The sequence below is a fragment of the Sinocyclocheilus grahami genome, unplaced genomic scaffold (genome assembly GCF_001515645.1).
Source record: "Sinocyclocheilus grahami isolate Dianchi unplaced genomic scaffold, SAMN03320097.WGS_v1.1 scaffold570.1, whole genome shotgun sequence".
NCBI lineage: Eukaryota > Metazoa > Chordata > Actinopteri > Cypriniformes > Cyprinidae > Sinocyclocheilus > Sinocyclocheilus grahami.
This window is the reverse complement of record NW_015505749.1, coordinates 548,484-570,149: the sequence shown is the minus strand read 5'-3', so window position 1 is coordinate 570,149 and position 21,666 is coordinate 548,484. Positions and strand designations below refer to the sequence as shown.

The window sequence follows — 21,666 nt, the reverse complement described above, 5'->3', positions numbered from 1 at the left end:
TTTGTCAATGGTATTATAAAATAAGTTTCAGAATTCAGAATATGTTCTCTAAAACAAGCCTTAATTTATCAAATACATTTAAAGGATATTTTGAAGTAAAATATGAAACCATGCAGTAATATTGTGAAATATTGTGAAACAATTAAAATAATTGTTTTCTATTTTAATGTTTAAATTCCGCATTTATTCCTGTTATGCAAATTTGAATTTTTAGCAGCCATTACTCCAGTCACATCCTTCACAAATAATTTGAATATGCTGATTTGATGTTCAACTAACATTGATATGATTTATTATGTTGAAAACAGCTGTGCTCCAAACAGAAATCTTTCGTAACTTTATAAATATCGTTACTGTCATCCTAATTTTTCATATTCCACTCCTTCCACTGATTGCTAATGTCAAACATCATAGACACAAATATTAAACAAACAGCAAAGAAACACACACACACACACACACACACACTGCTGATTTGACTTTTCCTCTGTGGGAGCCCGAATGTGTTGATTTAATCAGCATGACTAATAATATTTTCTGCTGTAATCTACATTAATCATTTAAATCAATGTTTTGTTTAGTTTTATTTAGATGTTGAGTAACCATAATGTGTTGCCCCTGCACTAGTTGTGGCTGTTTACAGTAATTAAGATCATTACTTGTCATTTTGCTGTAATTGCTATTATTTGTCAGGCCTCAGTGATTATTGGAATATGACAGAAAAGGATAAGCAAGATATTGCTGATTTGCTTCCGTTGTGTTTTGCACCATGTGTTTTTTAGTTTAATGGCTTTGTGGTGTGTTAGAGAGAAGCAGGGACTGTTTTGGGAGGTCAATAGGGAGCCACTGTCTTATAATCCTGTAATCAAAGCAGCTGCCTCCTCGCACCCTTCCCCCACTTCTCCTGTACCTCCCTTTCCCTCCCACCCCTTCTTTCTATCCGTCTTTTCCTCATCCCAGTCTTTCCCACAAACACACTTTCCCGGATCTCTTGTCTGCTTGATATTGCCTTCATCTTTCTGGCATCTATGTAAACACTCCCGCTTCCCTGCCTCTAACCCCTTTCGCTCTTTCCATTACACACTCTCTCTCTCTCTCTCTCTCTCTCTCTTGCACAGGGTGGCATTTCATCAAAGAAGGATATAATCTCCTTAGACACCAAGACATCTAGTGACATTAAAAACTTCAAGCCGCGACTCTCGTCCTCTTGTAGACACTCACACATTGTGCTTGACTTTATTTCTCCATGTTATAACAGCACAAGTTGAGTTGAGTCAAACACTTCAGTACTTTGGAAAACTGTTTAAATATTTTGCGCTAAACTGTAATTTACAAGCAGTACATGCAAACAGTGTTTGGTGTGGTCTGAGCCAATCTGGATTATAGGTTCTTTAAAGGACAGTTCACCCAAAAAGGAAATTCTGTCCTATTTACTTCAAACGTTGTTATATACGGACCGAAATTTACTAGTTTATTCACAAACTATTTATCCTCCAGTGAGCAGTAAACTGTTGCAACCAACATTACCGGTATTTAGTTAGCGAAATTAACTTGAGAATTGCATCACACCAATTTGTGATTTAATTATTTAGACCAGTTTTGTGACCCGGACCAACTGATTAATTGAATGGATCTGCTTAAAAAAAAAAGTCAAGATTTTCAATGAATAAGAAATATGAATAAGAAATATGTTGTTAATTCTGGAATTTTGTTTTGCTACTCTGTAAAAAATAAAACCTATATTACATATATGCTGCAGCAAATACCTGTTTATTAGTTAAAAGTTACTTTGAAAGCTGTAAAATCGTTTAACATCAGATTGTATGTAATTTTACTGTGATATATAGTTAAATGTCTGGTTTTTGCAAGTAAAATGATAAATTACCATATAATTTACAATAAAAACAAACCAAAAAAAATCTAAAAGAACATGCAGAAATCCCTGTGTGACACATCACTACACTCTTAAAAATGCTGGGTTGTTTCAACCCAACTTTGGGTCAAATATGGACGAACCCAACTTTTGGGTTAAAAATTGAATGTAAAAATTTAACCCAACGGTTGGGTTAGTCCATATTTGACCCAAAGTTGGGTTGAAACAACCCAGCATTTTTTAGAGTGTATAATTCTTTTTTTTTTTTTTAAGTTTTGTTTCTTCTCATTTTTGTTGTCAGTAATGTACATTCGAGTTTGTGTTTAATTGGATGTTATTTAATTAACACATTATTTTAGTGTTATGTCTGTTACCCTGATTGTGTTTTTGTCTTTGTATGTATGACTCTGTGCACCATCTATACATTATTTTTCATGTAATTGGACAATATTTGAGCAGTGTCCTTGTTTTATGGACAGGCCACTTAAAATGAAAATCATACAGTTTTCTGTTTTACTACCTTTATTATTATGGTGATTATCAGAAAATTTTGGTGGAAAGGAGATTTGGTATAGTTTAAATATATAAAGAATGCAGCATGAAATATATGGTTATAAGTTATAAAATGCACAGGCACCAATATACCATCCCGGAATACCTGAATCATGTCGCACAATTTTTACAGTGAATAAGGTGTAGTTGAGTCTAAATAACGTCTTGTTTCTGTCTGTGTGTGTGTCTGTGTGTGTGTCTGTGTGTGTCTGTCTGTGTGTGTCTGTCTTCATCTAACCTATTATTTGAGGGGGAAAAAACAACCAGAGATTGGACTACACTCACCACTAAAATAATATACTCTTTTATTTTTGAAGTAGACAACAAGTGATTTGGAGGTTACACGCAGGATGTCATGCCTATATCTACAGTATTTTATCATGCTTTAGAGTGTTGTTTTCAAATAGACAGGTTATTGACATAAGATTGTCCATGATAAATGGAAAAATCCTTTTGAAACACATTTGCCAAATTCTTAGAAATGTGCTTATTGTTTGTATTTATATTAGATTAATATGGTTTTGAAAAACTACAATTTTAAATAAAATGATCAGTTGACTCTGAAAATGATGTGACAATGTGGTGTAGCCATCAAGTTATGTGTGTGTGTGTGTGTGTGTGTGTGTGTGTGTGTGTGTGTGTGTGTGTGTGTGTGTGTGTGTGTGTGTGTGTGTGAGAGAGAGAGAGAGAGAGAGAGAGAGAGAGACAGAAGTGGGGGATGGATGGTATATTTTACAAGAAATGCTTATCAGCATGACATTATGATCTAGCGTCTCTCTTTCTCCCCTCCCCGATTCATTTTATCTTCTGTGCTTTTATTCTTTCCCATTGCTGACTCCTCCTTACCAGCCTCCAGCAGCCTCACCCCTCACCCCACCTCTCTCTCCTGCTCACTCTCTGCTGAATCATTTCCTCTTCTCTGTGTAATTTTCTTTCACTCAATTTAAATCGACTTCAGAGTGACTTGCTGCCAAGACTGTTTTCATGCACTTTATAGCCAAAACATTTTTAATGCATGCGAGAGAAAATCATTTAGAAAATGGAAAGGCAACTGTGAAAATGTCATCAATGTTGTGCAAACAGCATGGATATACTGAATAACATGAGTCAGAATTGCTTGGACTGGTGTTAGTGGTACTGGAGTATTAAAGATCTTCAAACAGAAACAGCACTCCTGCATGCTTCAGTGTTCACTGTAATGATAATAGTGTAATGGTGTGTATTTTCGGACTCGCAGCCCAAAAAGTGGTAAATGGTCCAAATTCACAGCCAGTGGCTGTAATATTTAAACCATATGAATGTGTACAGCTGGATGTCAGGAGGCTTGTCAAGAACTTGTCTGGGTCATAATTTACCCCCAAAAGTAAATATTTTATCCTCTCAAAGGAAAAGCAAGGCCAGTTTTAGGACCATTTAGATATTTTGGCAATGACATTTTATTTCAATATAACTTATGCATCATAACAGTGTTTGGATTAAATGTATGCTAATTTAAATAAAAAAAATTATTACAGTAAATAAATGATTGTATTGAAGTATTTAAGGGATAGTCCACCCCAAAAATAAAAAATTTTCATCATTTACTCACCCTAATGGTGTAGCAAACTTATATCCATTTTCTTCTTTTGCACAATAAAAAAGAAGATATTTTGAATAATCTTGGTAGCCAAACTATTTTAGTTCCCCTTCCATTTTATTTTGTGTCTATATAATGGAAGTCAGTTAGTTACTAATATTTTTCAAAATATCTTCATTTGTGTTTTACAGAAGAAAGTAAAGCACTGGCTGTTGTCAGACTTCTTGTGCAAACAAAAATCTTACTGGATTATTACAATTAATGGCAAAATGAATGTTCGGAAATGTAAACTGATATTTCCCACTGACACACTACATCAAAACATAGAAATAACTGACTTAAAACCATTTTTAACTCACATGAAGGTGAGTAGATAATGGCAGAATTTTCATTTTTGGGTGGACCATCTATTTAAAGCACAGTCATATTAGCAAAGTTTCGTTCAGAGGTGGACTTAACCATTAGGCAAAGGTAGGCGACCGCCTTGGGCCCCCTAAAATGCTTTTTATATGCGAGATGCGCGTTCAGTGCGGACGCACAAGTGGTTGCGCTGGTGTTCATTACCACGACAACCGTCTGTGCGTCCGCGTTGAACGTGCTTCTTAGCAAAAGTAGGGCGATGTAGAAAATGGGGACGGAATCCCGGAATCTATTCATAAAAACGGAATTTACTGCGTAACGCCGAATGTGACGGAATGAACGGCGCAGACGCGCATTTCGTTTGCTATTTAAGCACGCGCAACGCTCGCGGTTGTCGTCTGTAGTAGCTAAATAGTATTTTTGCCATTTAATATTCACATACACTAGTCCATATCGCGGTTTGATTGAAGTGCACTGAATTGCATTTGATTTATTCATTCAATATTTGACGAATTCCGTGACATTGCTCGTTACACAGTAAACTTGTGTAGCATTTAGAATGTACAAAAATTAAAGGGTTTGTTTAATTTTCATTGGAATAAAAGATAGATTCATGTTTTTGCCTTCATTTGATTACCAGAAAAATGAAAATACACAACACAGAATTTCTAAAAAAAAAAAAGTAAATAAAATTTAAATTTCATATATTTTATTGTATACAAATTAATAAATTAAGTTGTTTTTATGAATTCAATTAATTAGATGTTTTTGATTAAACCATTAAAATTGAATACAGAAAAATTAAAATGGAAAGCACAGAATTTGGGCCCTAAGAATGTAATTTTTGTTAAACTTTTAATAGGCCTAAATTGCTGTTAAATTAAACAAGTTTCATGATTTTAATTAATTAGACATGTTTTTTGTTAAAATTTAATATAATCATCCAGAAAAATTAAAACTGAAAAAAAAAAAAAAAACTGAATCCAGAAAAATTTAAACGGAAAAAAAGATTTTGGAAAAAATAAAACTTAGGCTAATTTGGGAAAAATAAAACGGATTTCATAGGGCCCTAAAAATATCATGCATCTGAAGCTATCATTTTAATACTAAGCAACAGTGCATATTATATATGGCCTATTTTTATTTTTTTAAATGGCGCTCACTCGTTTTTGTGAAAGACCCAAGAAGGACCATGCACTTTCCACACAGGCACACTTCATGTTTGGTTGAAATAATCCTTAAGCATGTAAATGTATAATTTCCATCAGTTTAATTTAAATGTGCAATTAAAATAAATAAAAATAAATGTATATTTTAAAGTTTAGAATTAGACAGCCTTTCGTTGTGTAGACGTGCATAGTGAACATTACCACAACGCACCACCTAGTGTCCAAGCTACTCCTATTATAACCTGTTTAAATATGAACAAGGGATTTACAACATTAAAGAAATCATTTATTTATAACATGTACATGAAAAATCTAAAAGATTGGACACAACTATGGGACACGGTCGTGCAGCAGCGAGCAACAGTGAAAGAAACCTCAAGGTTGTAGATGTGTGAAATTGTATAGGGCCCCATTCCTGTATTTTGCCTGGGGCCCCCAAATCACTAAATCCGCCCCTGAGTGTAGTAATGCGCAAAGTACCGTTCACAAAGAAGTCACTTTAAAACCAAAGCGCTTTGAGTTGGTCAATGTAGCAACTTTAAATGGAAAAACTTTTTCAATGCTGGGAAATGTTTTGCTCTTTTTTTCATGTTTTTTCAATCGCATGGATTCCTATCGAAATTACTAGATTTTGCCTGTGAAATTTCATTGTGCAACAGTAACTGTGAATGTATCTTTACACTAATAAGCATCTTGAGAATCACCATTTAGAAAGAATGCTTGAAAGAAAGAGTTGGTAGCGTGTTTGTTCACAAAAATAAAAAAAAATAAAAAAAAATAATAACAAGTTAAAAAAAGTTCTAAAAATCAACTTAATTTTCTATATACAAAACCTAATGTCTTCTTTTGATTTTGGGGTGAAATGCAACCTGGGCATGTTTTCATTAGGTTCACTTACACAATATCTGTTGAATCTTTTTTTTCTTCCTTTATCCCTCTGTCTTTCCAGCATGCTCTCTTTTCAGCTCTAAACTTTCTGTGTGTATTTCCTAAGTTGTATGTACTGTGTGCGTTTGTACATGTATGAGCATAAGTATGTGTGCATTTAATGGACACATGATTCACTCCGCAGCATGTTGCTAATTTCACAGTCAGTGAGCTGTAGATGATATCACAGGCTGCACTGACACCAACCTGACTCATTTCACATGTTCAGATGGACCTCTGGAGGAGTACAACACACATACTATTAAAGTGTTTCAGATTACAGTAGAGTAAAACATAGGCTATGTGACAGAAGTTGAAGTGATGTTGTGACTGAGCTGTCAGCCATGTTCTTATCACTTAACTTATAAACTAAAGTGATTTGACATACTGCTTTACACATACTGTGATACAGGACAAGGCTTGTAGTTTCCAAGTTTATTGTTGCTCTCTAACTCACTTCATCTTCCTTTGTCTCTGTCTGTTTCTCAGATGGCATTCACAGCATCAGTTCTCAGTGTGTGTTGCGGGTTCTCATCATTACGGAGGAGATGCTCAGCAGCAGCATCACTGTACGACTCCAGAACATGTCCCAGGAGCACTTCCTGTCCCCGCTGCTCACTCACTTCCTGGAAGGGGTGTCAGCCGTGCTTTCAGTCTCTCCTGATGATGTGTTTGTGTTCAACGTGCAGCCGGATGCAGATGCAGGAAAGGTGCTCAACGTTAGTTTCTCCGCTGCATTGCCGGGAGGGCAGTTTTTCCCATCGGAGGCTCTGGAGGAGCAGCTGTACCTCAACAGACATAGACTCAATGCCCTTGCACATATGGAGGTAAAACACATATAAACACACTCAGTTGCCTCGTGAAGATCATTAGATACAGTAAGAATATATAAAACCTAATAGAAATGTCAAATAGTGATTGTTTTGATGTTTTGTAAAATAAAACAATGGCATTCATACATTCTAAAGTGTCGTTTAAGTGTTTTTAAGCACGATGAGAACCATTAAAATGAAATAAATCAATCAATTATCATTTAATAAAAATTAAAAAAAATGTAAATGAATAAATCAATAAACTTATACTAGCGTTCAAAGTTTGGGGTCAGTGAGATTTTTTTTTTAAATATGTTTTTGAAAGAAGTCTCTTATGCTGGTCAAACAGTAGTATTGTGAAATATTATTGCGGTTTAAAATAACTGTCTTCTGTTTTAATATATTTTAAAATATTGTAATTTTATTCTTGTGATGTCAAAGCTGAATTTTCGCATTGTCACATGATCCTTCAGAAATCAGTCTAACATGCTGATTTGCTGCTCAAGTTACATTTCTTATTATTATCAATGTTGAAAACAGTTGTGCAGCATAATATTTTTGTGGAAACCATAATATGTTTTCTTGCAGGATTATTTGGTTAATAGAAAGTTGAAAATAAATCTTTTGTAACATTATAAATGTCCTTTTGCTGTCAAAAAACAACAACAACAACAACAAAAACTTGCTGACCCCAAATAACCCTAATAAACTTGAACTTGAATAAAAATGAATAAACTTCTCAAATGGAGAAAATAAAAATATGTATTTAATTCTATTTATTCAATTCACATTTAAAATGCAATTAAAGGAAATAAGAAATAATTAAAACATTTAAATGCAACATTTAAATAAATTTTTATAGCATTTATAAACTGAAAAATACATAAATGTATCAATTAAATAAAAGCAGTCTCCTAGTCCTCCGTACTTTTTGTGGTGAGAGCACACACAAACATACAGACACACTCATACTTCTCTGACGCTGTATTTTGTATTCCGGCAGGTTCTCCCATTTGATGATAACGTGTGTTTACGTGAGCCATGTCAGAACTACATGAAGTGCATCAGCGTTCTCCGTTTCAACAGCTCCGCTCCCTTTATCGCCTCCCCATCCACGCTGTTCCGGCCCATCCATCCCATCACAGGGCTGCGCTGCCGCTGCCCTGCCGGATTTACGGGAGATTACTGCGAGATTGAAATTAACCTGTGTTACTCAAACCCCTGCATGAATGGAGGAGTGTGCGCACAGAGAGAGGGAGGCTACACCTGCATCTGCCGAGAGGATTACACAGGTGAGAGTGTGATTGTGTATTTCAGGAAGAGATGTCTTATTGTCTCTTTCTAGATGAGGGGAAGTCTTGCAAGGACTTGCAAAAGAATGTCTGGTGCACTTTGCAGTTTATTCTGGTCAAGAATCGCCCACTTATGGTTGGTTCACACTGCCAAAACAAGCGGCAACATTTCAAATGTGTACTAAAGTTGGCTGTTTGATGTACAGTAGAATGATGAAAATAAAAACTGTCATGTTCATGCTGCCCAACACAACACGGCAACAGACAGGTTGACACACTGATCCAACAAACCCAAAAACCCTTGGCATTTGATGTTTTTTGTGTGGTTAGACAGAAAAGCACAGAATGTCTTTTGAAGATTTGATGCTAGGAGTTAGACTGGTTATAGATACAGATTCCCAATTCAGTTAGATTCTAATTCACAAACTGTCAGAAATTTGATTTGATTGGATTCATTTCTGATTCAGTTTTGAATGTCTCTCTTTTTCTCATTTTTTAAAAATCTCTCAGCTAATGCTATAAATTATTTGAGGATCCTTCTTGCTTGGTACATTACAAAAATGTGAATTTATGTAATAATTTTTTGTCAAACTGTCAAATATAAAAATATATAAACAAAAACCGCTCTGTGGATACCAACTGTATGGATATAAACTTTAAATTGTGTTTCTTATGAAAAAACATTTTTATAACAATGTGTAAAATTATTAAAAATTGAGTGGCACATGGGTTGCTCTTAAGCCTGAGTCAAAAGTTGGTTTGTTGCTCCCATGATTGACCTAACAAACGTTTTTTTCGTACTTTATTGGCAAATAGATAAAGAAAAGAATTTGACAAAACAACCAAGAAACGCAATCAGCAAACGGACAAAGAAAAGCAAATGGCTGTAAATGTGTCCATTTAAAAAAAAAATTTAAACATGATTTATTAATTTATTTTTTATCTACATTTTAAAGCATTTAATTTCTTTTCATGTTTAAATGATTCATTTCTTATTTCTTAATATCTCAATTATCACTCCTAGTCCTCCATGCATTTGGACTGCAAATATGGGTAAAATAGACTGACCTAAAAACAGACTTGCTAAAAAAACAAAAAAGTCTTGCTGTGAGCAATCAATTTAGGGATTTTTTTTTAGGGACTCAATATTGAGATCTTTCAAAGGAATATCACAAGTAATGAGAAAATCAATATTTTAACCCAGCCCTGGCTATAAGCGTCTTCGGTGTCTCCAAATCCAGTTCTAGTTCTTCCAAAAAAGCACTTGAAAATTATGCAGCATCCTGCCAATCAAACGATGCCAGTTTTCTGTGCAATATGCATCAGATGGCCAGTGAAGGAGCTGTGAGCGATCTGTGGGCGCACCATCTGATGCTGAGACTAACTGCTAACCGGTTTGTTTTTCAGTGTATATGTGTGGCCATGGGAGCTAAACAGACCTAAACTCTCAGCAGTGAAGTCAGTCTGAAGTTAAATGAGCAACTCTTAGTAATACAAACGCTGCAGTATGAGAGCAAGTGAAAGAGAGAAAAATAAATCCAACGGAAGGATGAAAGCAGGGGCAGATGCAGGATCCCCCGAGGGCCGTACCATGTGTGTGGTGGGGGTTGGGTAGAGAGGGTGGTTTAGCCCAAGAGGAGAAGAATAGCTTTGATGAATTAAACATCATTTGAATGAAGGGGAGAGAATACATTACCAAATATTCTGAGGGGATGGAGTGGATAGGTACCGGGGAGGAGAGTGAAACAGAAAAAGAGGGGAAGAAAGAGGGAAAAGTGCTCTTAAAAGTAAGTCAGGAAGTGAACAGCTGGAAAAGAGAAAGAGCGAGCACCTGACACGCATATAAAAGGACAAAAGTATCTAGAGACTGAAGATAGAGAGACTAAAGATGGAGAGATATTTGCAGAGAGGGTTTTAAAGCCTTTCCCTGCTGGATTTTAAGTGAGTCAACTGAGAATCAATGGAGATTTGTTTAAGTGTGTAAGTGTGTGTATTTGAGAGCATGTGTGTACCTAAAAGCTCATCTTTTGTCCATGTAGATAACAGCTTGAATGCTTATGCAGGTGAACATCTCTGTGTGCCATCACTTGTATTTGTTATGGATATGTGAAGACAGTTCTATTTTTCTTGGTTTGTTTTTGAACTTTAAGATGAAAACTTTTATACCTCATTGAACACAGAGGGGCTGTTTGTATTTTTGAGTTTCAGCATGCTGTGTTTATGTTCGTGTTGTTTGTGTGTGTGTTTCTGGCAGGTCTGGTTGAGGAGTTTAAAGAAATTGCTGTAGGTCTCTGAATGCGTGTCAGTGAGTGCACTTAGAGCAGGAGTAGTCAGCGTGATATGTTTTCATAGAATTGCTTGTGTTCATGTCAGACAGTTCATATGGTTTAACAAGGGCCAGGGGCATATACTTTGAAACGGGATTATGAGACATGTTAAATAATAATAAAACCTCCTAAAAGCCATTTAATTAAATTGAAATGATACATCTTGCAAAATTGGAACACCATTATGCAGAATATACATACATTCTCCCCACAAAAATGTTTTTAGATCTATAGATAAGTTTGTCACAAGAATATTCAGTTGCTATGGAATGTTGGATGGTTGCTAGCAGTGTTCATTTTGACAGCAAATTTTGATTTCATTTTGACTTAGACTTAAATGCCATTTAGTTTGTCATATTTTAGTAATCTGAATGGTTTTAGTTTAGTTTCAGTTGACTAAATATAATCAGATTTTAGTGGAATAAATCTACAGTAGATCTACAATCTAATGGGTTTCGTTAAATTTAACTACACTAAATTTAACTAAACCCATTAGATTGTAGATTTAATATTGCAATTTAACTTAAATTATAATGCAGTCTTTAGCCCAAGCGGACATTGGTCAGATAGTTTGATGCCTCCTTAGAATCTTTTCGTAAATTAATTTATCAAAGGAATTAGTTATTCCTTATGAAGAAAGTCCTTCTTATGAAGAAAGTCCTGTTTAATTTATGATTTTAGTTAGAAAAATTCAGTTCACTTGGTATTCAGAGGCCTGTGACCTGCTTATATATATTTTTATTCTGGGCACAGCAACTTATTTTATATGGCTTTTGAATATTCAGTCTGGTGCTGTCAAGAGGAAAGTGCGCTAAAATCCTTTTCCCTTTGCAGGTGATATGTTTGTAAGCTATGATGAATATGCTAATACCTCTCGTTGAATATGCAAATAATTCTCAGTCTAAGTAGCCAGTAGGATAAAGGCTGGACTGAGCTTCTCTAAATCCATGAGTCCATGTGTCTTGAGTGTTTTGGTGTGTGTGTGTGTGTGTGTGTGTGTGTATCTGTGGCTGGTTTGCAGTGAGCAGTTACTATCGTGTAAACATTAATGTTTTTTTAGCCTGTGGTGTGTGTCTGTCCATACGTGTGTCCTAAGGTATTTGGTTCTGTGTCTGTATGTATTTCTGTGGTGGTGGGTCAAAGTTGGAAGTGCTTTTAAAGGCAGTATTTTCACACTCCCACTAAAGGGAGACGGAGATGTGTACATGTGTGTCTGTGCCAGAGGTTTGTACACGCATGCACATTAATGTGCTTTATTTAACCGTTGCCAGAGGCTCACCAACACAATGCTGGAATATCACAGCGCCAGAATCTGGCTCACATTTGGCTCAGCATCATAAAGCCTAAGGGCAGGATCTGCTGATGTTTCAAAACCCAAACAACAAGCTGCTTTATGTAGTGTGTGTGTGTGTGTGTGTGTGTGTGTGTGTCTGTTATTTGTCCACTGGGACATTCACGTCTACAGGTTTTTACAGAGCTTCTACTCATCGCTAACAAAGTATGTGTGTGCATAAGCTAGACCCCTGCTGATACAGTGATGGTACAATTTATAGGATTTTTATCCAAATGTTCCTGATTAAAATACAGTCATTAATGTTCATTGACTCCCTCTGCCAATGCATTGATGAAATTATCAGTTGGATGTGCCAAAATTTTCTTCAGTTAAACAAGGAGAAAACTGAAGTCATTGTATTTGGAAACAAAGATGAAGTTCTCAAGGTGAATGCATACCTTGACTCTAGGGGTCAAGCAACTAAAAATCAAGTCAAGAATCTTGGTGTGATTCTGGAGACAGATCTTAGTTTCAGTAGTCATGTCAAAGCAGTAACTAAATCAGCATACTATCATCTCAAAAACATTGCAAGAATTAAATGTTTTGTTTCCAGTCAAGTCTTGGAGAAACTTGCTCATGCCTTTATTACTAGTTGGGTAAGATCATTAGGATCGAGTCAGTTAGAAATACCAAGGGTTCACACAAAACAAGGGGAATCTGCTTTTAGCTATTTTGCCGCCCGCAGTTGGAATCAGCTTCAGCTAAAACATTAGTCACATTCAAATCTAGACTCAAAACTCATCTGTTTAGCTGTGCATTTATTGAATGAGCACTGTGCGATGTCCGAACTGATTGCACTGTATTTCATGTATGTATAATCATTTTCTATTTTTAACTGTCTTAAATTCATTTTAAATAAAATTTTTAAATCATCTTCAAAGTTTTTAAATTCCTTGTTTTATTTTTGTGATTATTATTATAATTTTTTTAATGATTATTTTACTTTCTTTTATGTAAAGCACTTTGAATTACCATTATATACGAAATGTGCTATATAAATAAACTTCCCTTGCCTAGCTCTTCATATTCTTCATAAAGCTGTGTGAAATTTTACTTGGATCGAGTAAAAATAGAACTTAGAAAAAATTGCTATGTGGTTTGGTCCCATTCACTCTCTATTCCCAGCATGCACTAGGGCATGAATAATTATTAGGTTTGCATTTTGGAATGTTTGCTAGTTTTATGTAAATTTTTGTTGCTGGTTTTGTCGTCATTTAGTAACTTGTATTTCTCAACCTGTAAAATAATTTGATTGTGGTCTGAATAAAATAATATCTGACTGTGAGCTTGCATTGTGAGAAAGGGGTTTAAGCAAAGAAGTCCAAGATCAGAGGATTCCATAGATTTCAGTTTCATGCCGACTTGAACAGCTTAACTTTATAAATAATTTAGAATTTAATGAAAATAGGAAATTGTTAACAATTTGACCGATTTTGAGTCATGACAACATGACATTTTAGGTTCAGTCAAAGCATTTACTCAGAAATAGGAACTCACTGATATTAAAATTCTGGCCAATACCAAGAAGCCTTGAATTATTTTCATGTTATGACTGATAACTGATAAATGTCTGATACTAAAATGCAAAAGTGTTTGTCTAAATAATTTTTTTTTAAATAAAATCTAAAATCAAACATTTTAAATGCTGTAAGGGAATTTAGTAATCAATGTACATTATGAAAAATGGATATTTCTTTTGAGATTTGCTGAAGATTATATGTAACTGTGTTATTAAATTATTAGTGTTTTTATTATCTTTAAAAATATCAGCACCTCATGCAGTGCAGTACAATTTTCACCTTTAATGGAGTACGATTGAATTGAAGTGTATATGAACGTGTGCATGTGTATTTGTTTTGTCATGTGTATGTGTATTTTAAATGTCCTGTTTTCTCTGTCCGTCTCAGGCGAGCGGTGTGAGTTCGACTGGCGTGGTGGCCGGTGTGTGGCAGGCGTTTGTCGTAACGGCGGTACATGTCTTGAGCTCTCCGGAGGGGGATTCAGGTGTGAGTGTCCTGCAGGAGGTTATGAGAAGCCATATTGCTCTGTCACCACCAGATCCTTCCCGCCAAAATCATTCATGATGTTCAGGGGGCTCCGTCAACGATTCCACCTCTCCATCTCTCTCTCGTGAGTACACACCTGTTATCTGATCTTATTCTTAGGTCATGTCAAGGCCAAAATTATGACAGAAATTATCATTTAGGATGAGATTTAGGATTTTAAGAGTTTTTTCTTTCTCTCAGATAGTAGAAATTATATTAAAATAGTAATAATATAAAATATTACCCACTCTCACTGAAACTTTGAAATATTTTATAATGTGTAAATATCATAAATCTAATTTTCTCCTCCGTGATCTTTTTCTTATATTCTCTCCTCTTCCTTTCATGCTCTCTCATAAGAAAAGCTCCTTAGCACTCTCTTTCTCTTTCTCTCTCATCCTGTTTTGTTTTCTTCCACTTCCCCTTGTGAGCGCTATTTTCTGGTCATGTGTTTGATGCGATTGGTCAGGGTTTGGTTGCTGTGGCACAGAGGTAATATAATGGTTGTTTGTTGTAATCTCCAGGGTGACTAAAACAGAGCTATTTTATTTATTAACATGGTCAAATATCAACACATCCAGAAAGGGCACAGCCTTCTCTCATCTCCCTAGACACGCCAGAATATGAAATCCTACTCTTTCTCTCGGTTAAAGTCTTGTCTCTCTGCGCGAAAGATAACCATTGTGCTACAGTGTGCAATTTACAGACTGACCATGTCCTATAAAAAACTCTTTTAAATCTAAAAGTCTTTGCTCAGTGGAGCTTAAACAAGGTCCATCTCTCTCACAGCTCAGGCCTTTTGTCAGTGTTTTGTCTGGACCAAAGTAAAAGATGTTTTAAAGTGAGTCTCCAGAGAGGACATTCAGAGGCATGCCAGCTGTAAATGTATGTTGCAAAAAGAAAGATTGTTATTCTAGCTTTGATCTTATATGCATCTTAAGAGGGTGCTTTGCTGCTGAAATGTGGAAAGTTCATAATTTAATGAAAGATTCTTGAATACATGAATAATAACTTACTCGACAGAAGTGTGGAGTACACATATAAGAACCCATCAATATTATTATGAGTGTGCATACTTTTTGACTTTGAAAGTTTTAATGGATACTGTTTGCTGAACCCTTGCCATGAAAACGTCCCAGGTTGACTGGAAATCGATCGGAACTACTTTAGAGATCATTTTATGCTGAGTGTACTCTTCTTCTCAGTTTGCGGACATCACATTATGCTCTAACTCTAAATGGACCTGTTCTGAGTCATTCCAGATCTTTGATGAGAATTAAATGTGTTTTGTAGGTTTGCCACATTGGAAAGTAATGGTTTGCTCTTCTACAACGGTCGGTTTAATGAGAAGCATGACTTCCTTGCTTTGGAGATACTGAACGGACAAATGGTTCTTAAATACTCCACAGGTAAAAAAAAAAAAGAAAAAAAAAAGAGTGAATTTGTGTGTTCAGAAAGTTGAAATAAATCTTGGATAAATCTATGGTTCTACAATGTAATGGGTAATTCTGATACTTCAGTTTATGTTGTGGTTTAAATTTTGTCTCTGTAATATCGACTTCTGATCTCTGTGTGGCCTTTGCACAGGTGAGTCGTCTACTCAGGTGAGTCCATACCTGCCTGGCGGAGTAAGTGACGGCAACTGGCACACCGTTCACATCCATTACTACAACAAGGTGAGCAAGTCCTCTGAAGAGGCCGTTTGCATCCTAATTTGCTAACAGTTGTTTTCATGTATTCAGAATGTAGTCTTGTGCTTTTGTGTTTGTGTACTTATGAGGACTCATTTGTGCTCGTATCTAGCCAAAGCGCAGTGTGAGTGGTGACGTTCAGGGTCCGTCTGATGAGAAGGTTGCAGTCTTGAGCGTAGATGACTGTGACACAGCTGTTTCTCTGAGGTTTGGCATTCAGCTCGGCAACTACAGCTGTGCTGCACAGGGAAGACAGACCAGCAGCAAAAAGTGAGCATCCACAACCTAATATATTCACCGTTATATGTTCACGTACATGTGAAAAGTGTTGGTTTTGCTCAGGAAAACAAATTTTGTCATTCTTTCCTTCTGTATTTTTTTTCTCACAGGTCTCTGGATCTGACAGGCCCGTTGTTTTTGGGTGGAGTTCCTAACCTGCCTGAGAACTTCCCGTTTACTACAAGAGAATTTATTGGCTGCATGAAAGACCTGCATATTGATAACAGACCAGTGGACATGGCAGGATTCATCGCTAATAATGGCACTTTACCTGGTGTGTGTGCTTGTTTACAGTGTGATGATAGTCACGTCCTGTATTTGTGATTGACTCAGATGATTTCAACATATACTGCCATTCAAAAGTTTGGACGTCTGAAAGAAATGAATCAAAAATCATTAATCAAAAGTGACATTGTAAAAAAAAAAAAATGATGGAATGATGATCTTTCAAACTTCCTATTCATCCAAAAATCACAGTTTCCTCAAAAATATTAAGCAGAACAACTGTTTTAAACATTTATAATAAGAAGAAATATTTCATGAGCAGCAAATCAGCATATTAAAATGTTTTCTGAAGGATCATGTGACACTGAAGACTGGAGTAATGGCTGCTGAAAATTCAGCTTTGCTATAACAGGAATAAATTCAATTTTAAAAAACAGTTGTGCTCATAACTTTACATACCCCTTGCAGAGTATGCAAATATGTTAATAATTTTAACAAAATAAGAGCGCTCGTGAAAATTGCATGTTCTTTTTTTAAGTACTGTCCTGAATAAGCTATTTCACATAACAGTTGTTTATATATAGTCCACAAGAAAAAATAATAAGTTTACATACCCTTGAATCTTAATACTTTGTGTCGTTTCCATGGCTGTTTTTCTGTTTTGTGATCGTTGTTCATGAATCCTACGTTGGTCCTGAGCAGTTCAGAAAAATCCCCCAGCTCCTGCACAGTTCCAGCATCTTCTGCATATTTGAACCTTTTTCAAAAGTGACTGTATGATTTGAGATCCATCTTTTCAGAATTGAGTACAACTGAGGGACTCATATGCAACTATTACAGAAGGTTCAAATGCTCACCGATGCTCCAGAAACCATGCATTAAAAGCCTTTTGTAGCCTCTGAAGGGCAGTAGTAGTACTATATGAAACAATATGAAAAATTTACACATCTCCATTCTGTTCAAAAGGCTCTTAATGCATGGTTTTTCCTTCTGGAGCATCGGTGAGCATTTGAACCTTCTGTAATAGTTGCATATAAGTCCCTCAGTTGTCTTCAGTGTGAAAAGGTGGATCTCAAAATCATACAGTCACTTTTGGGAAAGGTTCAAATATGCAGAAGATGCTGGAAAACCAAAGAATGTGCAGGAGCTGGAGGATTTTTCTGAAGAATAGCAGGCAGTTGAACTGCTCAGGACCAACTCAGGACTCATGAACAACTATCACAAAACAGAAAAACAGTCGTGGATCATCCAGGAAACGAGACACAGTATTAAGATTCGGGGTCATTTTTATAAATTCAGCTATCATTTTTCTTGCGGAGTATATATAAACATCTGTTATGTGAAATAGCTTATTCAGGACAGTACTAAATAAAAAATAACATGCAAATCTCATGAGCTCTCTTATTTTGTTAAAATTATCAACGTATTTGCATATTCTGCAATCTGGGTATGTAAACTTATGAGCACAACTGTTTATACATTTTAAACGGTTAAAATAGATCACAATTTTACGTTTTTTACTGTATTTTTAATCAAATAAATGGTGAGCATAAGAGACTTTAAGAGAGCATAAGAGAGTTTTAAAAAAAGTCTTTAACGACTCCTAACTTTTGAATGGTAGTGTACTGTATACTAATTTTGAGAGCATTTGTGGTTATTCTTGGCCTATTATTGGCTGTTATTATGAGGATTGTGATGTTTCTGTGATTGGCTGCAGCAGTTGTGAGGTAATGCTCTGTGTCTGTATTAGGTTGCAGTGCAAAACTGCCTTTCTGTAAATCAAACCCGTGCCAGAATGGCGGCACATGTAGGGTGAGCTGGGAGACGTTTTCCTGTGACTGCCCTGTTGGATTTGGAGGGAAGGACTGCAGCTTAGGTGAGACCCACATAAAAAATACAAAACTCATAAATACATAAAATATTTCTCTGTTGATCTTTAAGTGAATATTAAATCAGAATGCCAGTATCAAACAGGAACTATTACTAAATGTTAATGTCATGATGACATCACTGATGACGGTATTGTTGGAATGATTCTTTCACAGTGATGTCCCACCCCCATCGTTTCCTTGGAAACAGTGCGCTGTGGTGGGACCTGAAGAATGAAGTCACCATCACTACACCCTGGTACATGGGGCTGGTGTTCCGCACCAGATCAAAAGAGGGGGTTCTCCTGCAGGCTCAAGCTGGACAGTACACCAACTTGATCTTTCAGGTATACACACTTACAAACACAATGAGTGACATGTTACACACAGTAATACACACAGAAAGGAAAATAAATCACTAGAAAAAGTTCAGCCCTTTCATATTTGAAGTCTTTGTTTCATCTGATTACTAATAGAAATAAATTGAAATTGACATTTTAAATTATTTGACTTACTTTCTTGTTCTGATGTAATTATTTATTTATTTGTTTGTTTATTTATTTATTTTCTGTAGCCAATAAGGTGAAATGTTTGGCCAGCAAAACAAAATTAATTTAGATCATTTTTAATTTTATGTTTACATAAGGTTTAAATTTGATAAAATTGTATTTACATTTTAATTTAATGTCAAGACTTACTGATTTTTAAAATGTTTTACTAGATAATCAAAATGGTGGAAAGAGGAAGTTATTTCATTTTTTTATTTTAATTACAGTTGTTTCAGTTGTAGTTTCTACATTTTTCATAACTATTTGATTTTTATTTAAATAAAACATGACAGACATTTTCATTAAAGGCAAGTAGAATCAAAGGATTGAAACCAAGTTTTTCCTCCTGTGTAAAAGCTGTGCTGTTCTAGTGCTCTCTGGCATTAAAGATAAACCTGGGCTTGTTTGCCTTCAAATATTCCAAGAAATGTTTTAAATCATTAAGAGCCTGATGAAAGGAAACCATGATCTCTTTTGGAGTAGAAAACAAACATTTTCACTAGAAGCACAGTGTAAATTAAATAAAACTATATTGACGTCCCATAGCATTTTGAAGTAGACAATTCTGTTCTGATGATCAAGTATAGCTCTCATATCCTAAACATTCATTGAAATTGAGAAATGGTTAATTATTAAAAACCCTGGTGTCTATGTTTCTGATTCCAGGTGGTTTCGGGTCATTTGGTGTTTTCTGTGGCACGGGGTTCGACTCGGCCGGTCAGGTTGAGACTGGATCAGGTTCAGGTGTGTGATGGACGCTGGCATGACCTACAGCTCGAGCTCCGCGATGTCAGGAGTGGCAGAGAGACTCGATATATTGCTACAGTCCGACTGGACTTTGGACTGTATCAGGTACACACAAACACATACACCCACACATAAGTGGTCCTCTAACCCCTATTATGTCGCTGACTAACTGTTATAATCCCGTGTTGTTATCCATAATCTGGAATATTGGAATATCAGATCCTAATCTTTCTGGATTAAACTACAAATCAAACACAGATCACTGGTTTAGTGATTAAACACTGACTTACATGCAATATAACTTAAATCAACTAATATAACCTCACTTTCTCTCCATCTATTTCTCTGCCTCTCTTCAAATTTCTCTCTCACACAGGGAACAGTCATTGTTGGGAATGAGATTAATGGTGTAAAGGTGAAGCACCTACATGTAGGTGGAGTTTTAGGGTCCGGAGAGGTGCAAAATGGTATACGTGGCTGCATTCAGGTATGTAACTCTCAGTCATTTTTGCGTTCTCTGTTTATAATAACCTGATATGATCTCAACTGTGCTCACCACACGTCTGCTTCTGCAGCCTTCTGTAATGTATGAATTATTGGTAGATTTGAATTCCTAATGGTGTCATTAGTTTTTAACAAGCAAACAATTAGTTGAATAATTAATGAGAACTTAGAGAACATACATAATATAAAAGTTCCTTCAAATGTGCAGTCAGCGAAGCATTTACTAACTAAATTCCCAATTCTAGTAATTATTTCCATTTAATTTATTAGACATTTTAAAATAAATTTTATTATTATTAATTTTATTTGTCAATTTTTTAGTATATTAATTTAATCATTTATTTTTTTGTATTTTTAAAGAAGTCTATGATGCTCAGCAAGGCTTTTGATTTTTTTTTATGTGTGCATACTTATATATATGTTTTATTTATTATATATATGTTCTATGTTCTGGTATGTGTCCTCAGGGGGTGCGTCTGGGGGTGCGTCCTGATTCCCCTGCATTGCCCCGCCCTTCCAGAACCATCAAGGTGGAGACTGGCTGTAATGTTGGCAACCCGTGTAATTCCTTCCCTTGTCCCGCCCACAGCCAATGCACCGATGAATGGGATCGACACACCTGTGTTTGTGAACCAGGTAAGATGTGAATTATGATTGATGGATACAAAATGTACAGAATCAAAATGCTTTGTATACATACAATGGGGTTTAAAATTTTAGAAGTCTATGTGAAGATCGATGTTGCATTTTTCTAATTTAATGCATTTTTCATCATAATTTATATGATCAGAATAAAAATATTAATGAAAAGTTAAATTGAAAATTTCAGTGTTAGGTGTGCTTTAATGGCATCACCACTCGAGCTGCATGAACTCTACAAGTTTGTGTAAAATTGATAATCATTTTCTCCAGCATGATTTAAGAAAGATCCAAAGAGCAGCTTTAGTGAAATAAGAACATCTTAACATCAGCACAAAGGAGTTCACATGCTCAATCACAAATTTCCTTTTTTTATTATACTTAGAAGCACAAAATTGTACTTTCTTCTTTCTTTTTGTTTTAAAACATTCAGTATACTAAAATGTTATTTCTAAATGAATTTTATTTCTAAATTAGTTATTTAATCCCACATATATTTTTTCAGTTTTCAGTGTGGTGTCAGACGTCTGTACAGTCTATATGTGTATTTATAAAAATACATAGAGCATGTCAGTGGTTTCTGTTAACAGCCTGACAGTTCACCCACACAGAGTACATGATATACATTTATAAGTGCGTGTGTTGGTATGAGCTCCCATCATGTCTAAATGAAGATACAGACTCGTTCACTTCATTATCATACCGTTAAAGTTGCATCAGCCCAGTGTTATTAATAGTGCTGTGCAGAAAGAGAAATCAAAGACTCCCCTCATAAACTCTGAATTAATTTCTCAGACCTCCTCCTGGTAGAGTAAACCCACACGTACAACATCTCTCTCTCTCTCTCTCTCTCTCTCTCACACACACACACACACACACACACACACACCCACACAGCG

At 35.6% G+C, this 21,666-nt stretch overlaps 1 protein-coding gene across 1 annotated transcript in view; it reads left to right on the top strand.

The window, feature by feature from the left end:
• Window positions 1-21,666, top strand: part of LOC107556475 (cadherin EGF LAG seven-pass G-type receptor 3-like) — a 36,283-nt gene that overhangs the window by 7,970 nt on the left and 6,647 nt on the right. The window contains exons 2-13 of the mRNA XM_016239603.1: window positions 6,947-7,284; window positions 8,273-8,561; window positions 14,129-14,351; window positions 15,560-15,675; window positions 15,854-15,942; window positions 16,070-16,227; window positions 16,347-16,510; window positions 18,212-18,337; window positions 18,507-18,676; window positions 19,544-19,729; window positions 20,001-20,111; window positions 20,596-20,764. Of these exons, the coding sequence (XP_016095089.1) occupies window positions 6,947-7,284; window positions 8,273-8,561; window positions 14,129-14,351; window positions 15,560-15,675; window positions 15,854-15,942; window positions 16,070-16,227; window positions 16,347-16,510; window positions 18,212-18,337; window positions 18,507-18,676; window positions 19,544-19,729; window positions 20,001-20,111; window positions 20,596-20,764 (2,139 nt within the window). The remainder of the gene's footprint in view (window positions 1-6,946; window positions 7,285-8,272; window positions 8,562-14,128; window positions 14,352-15,559; window positions 15,676-15,853; window positions 15,943-16,069; window positions 16,228-16,346; window positions 16,511-18,211; window positions 18,338-18,506; window positions 18,677-19,543; window positions 19,730-20,000; window positions 20,112-20,595; window positions 20,765-21,666) is intronic.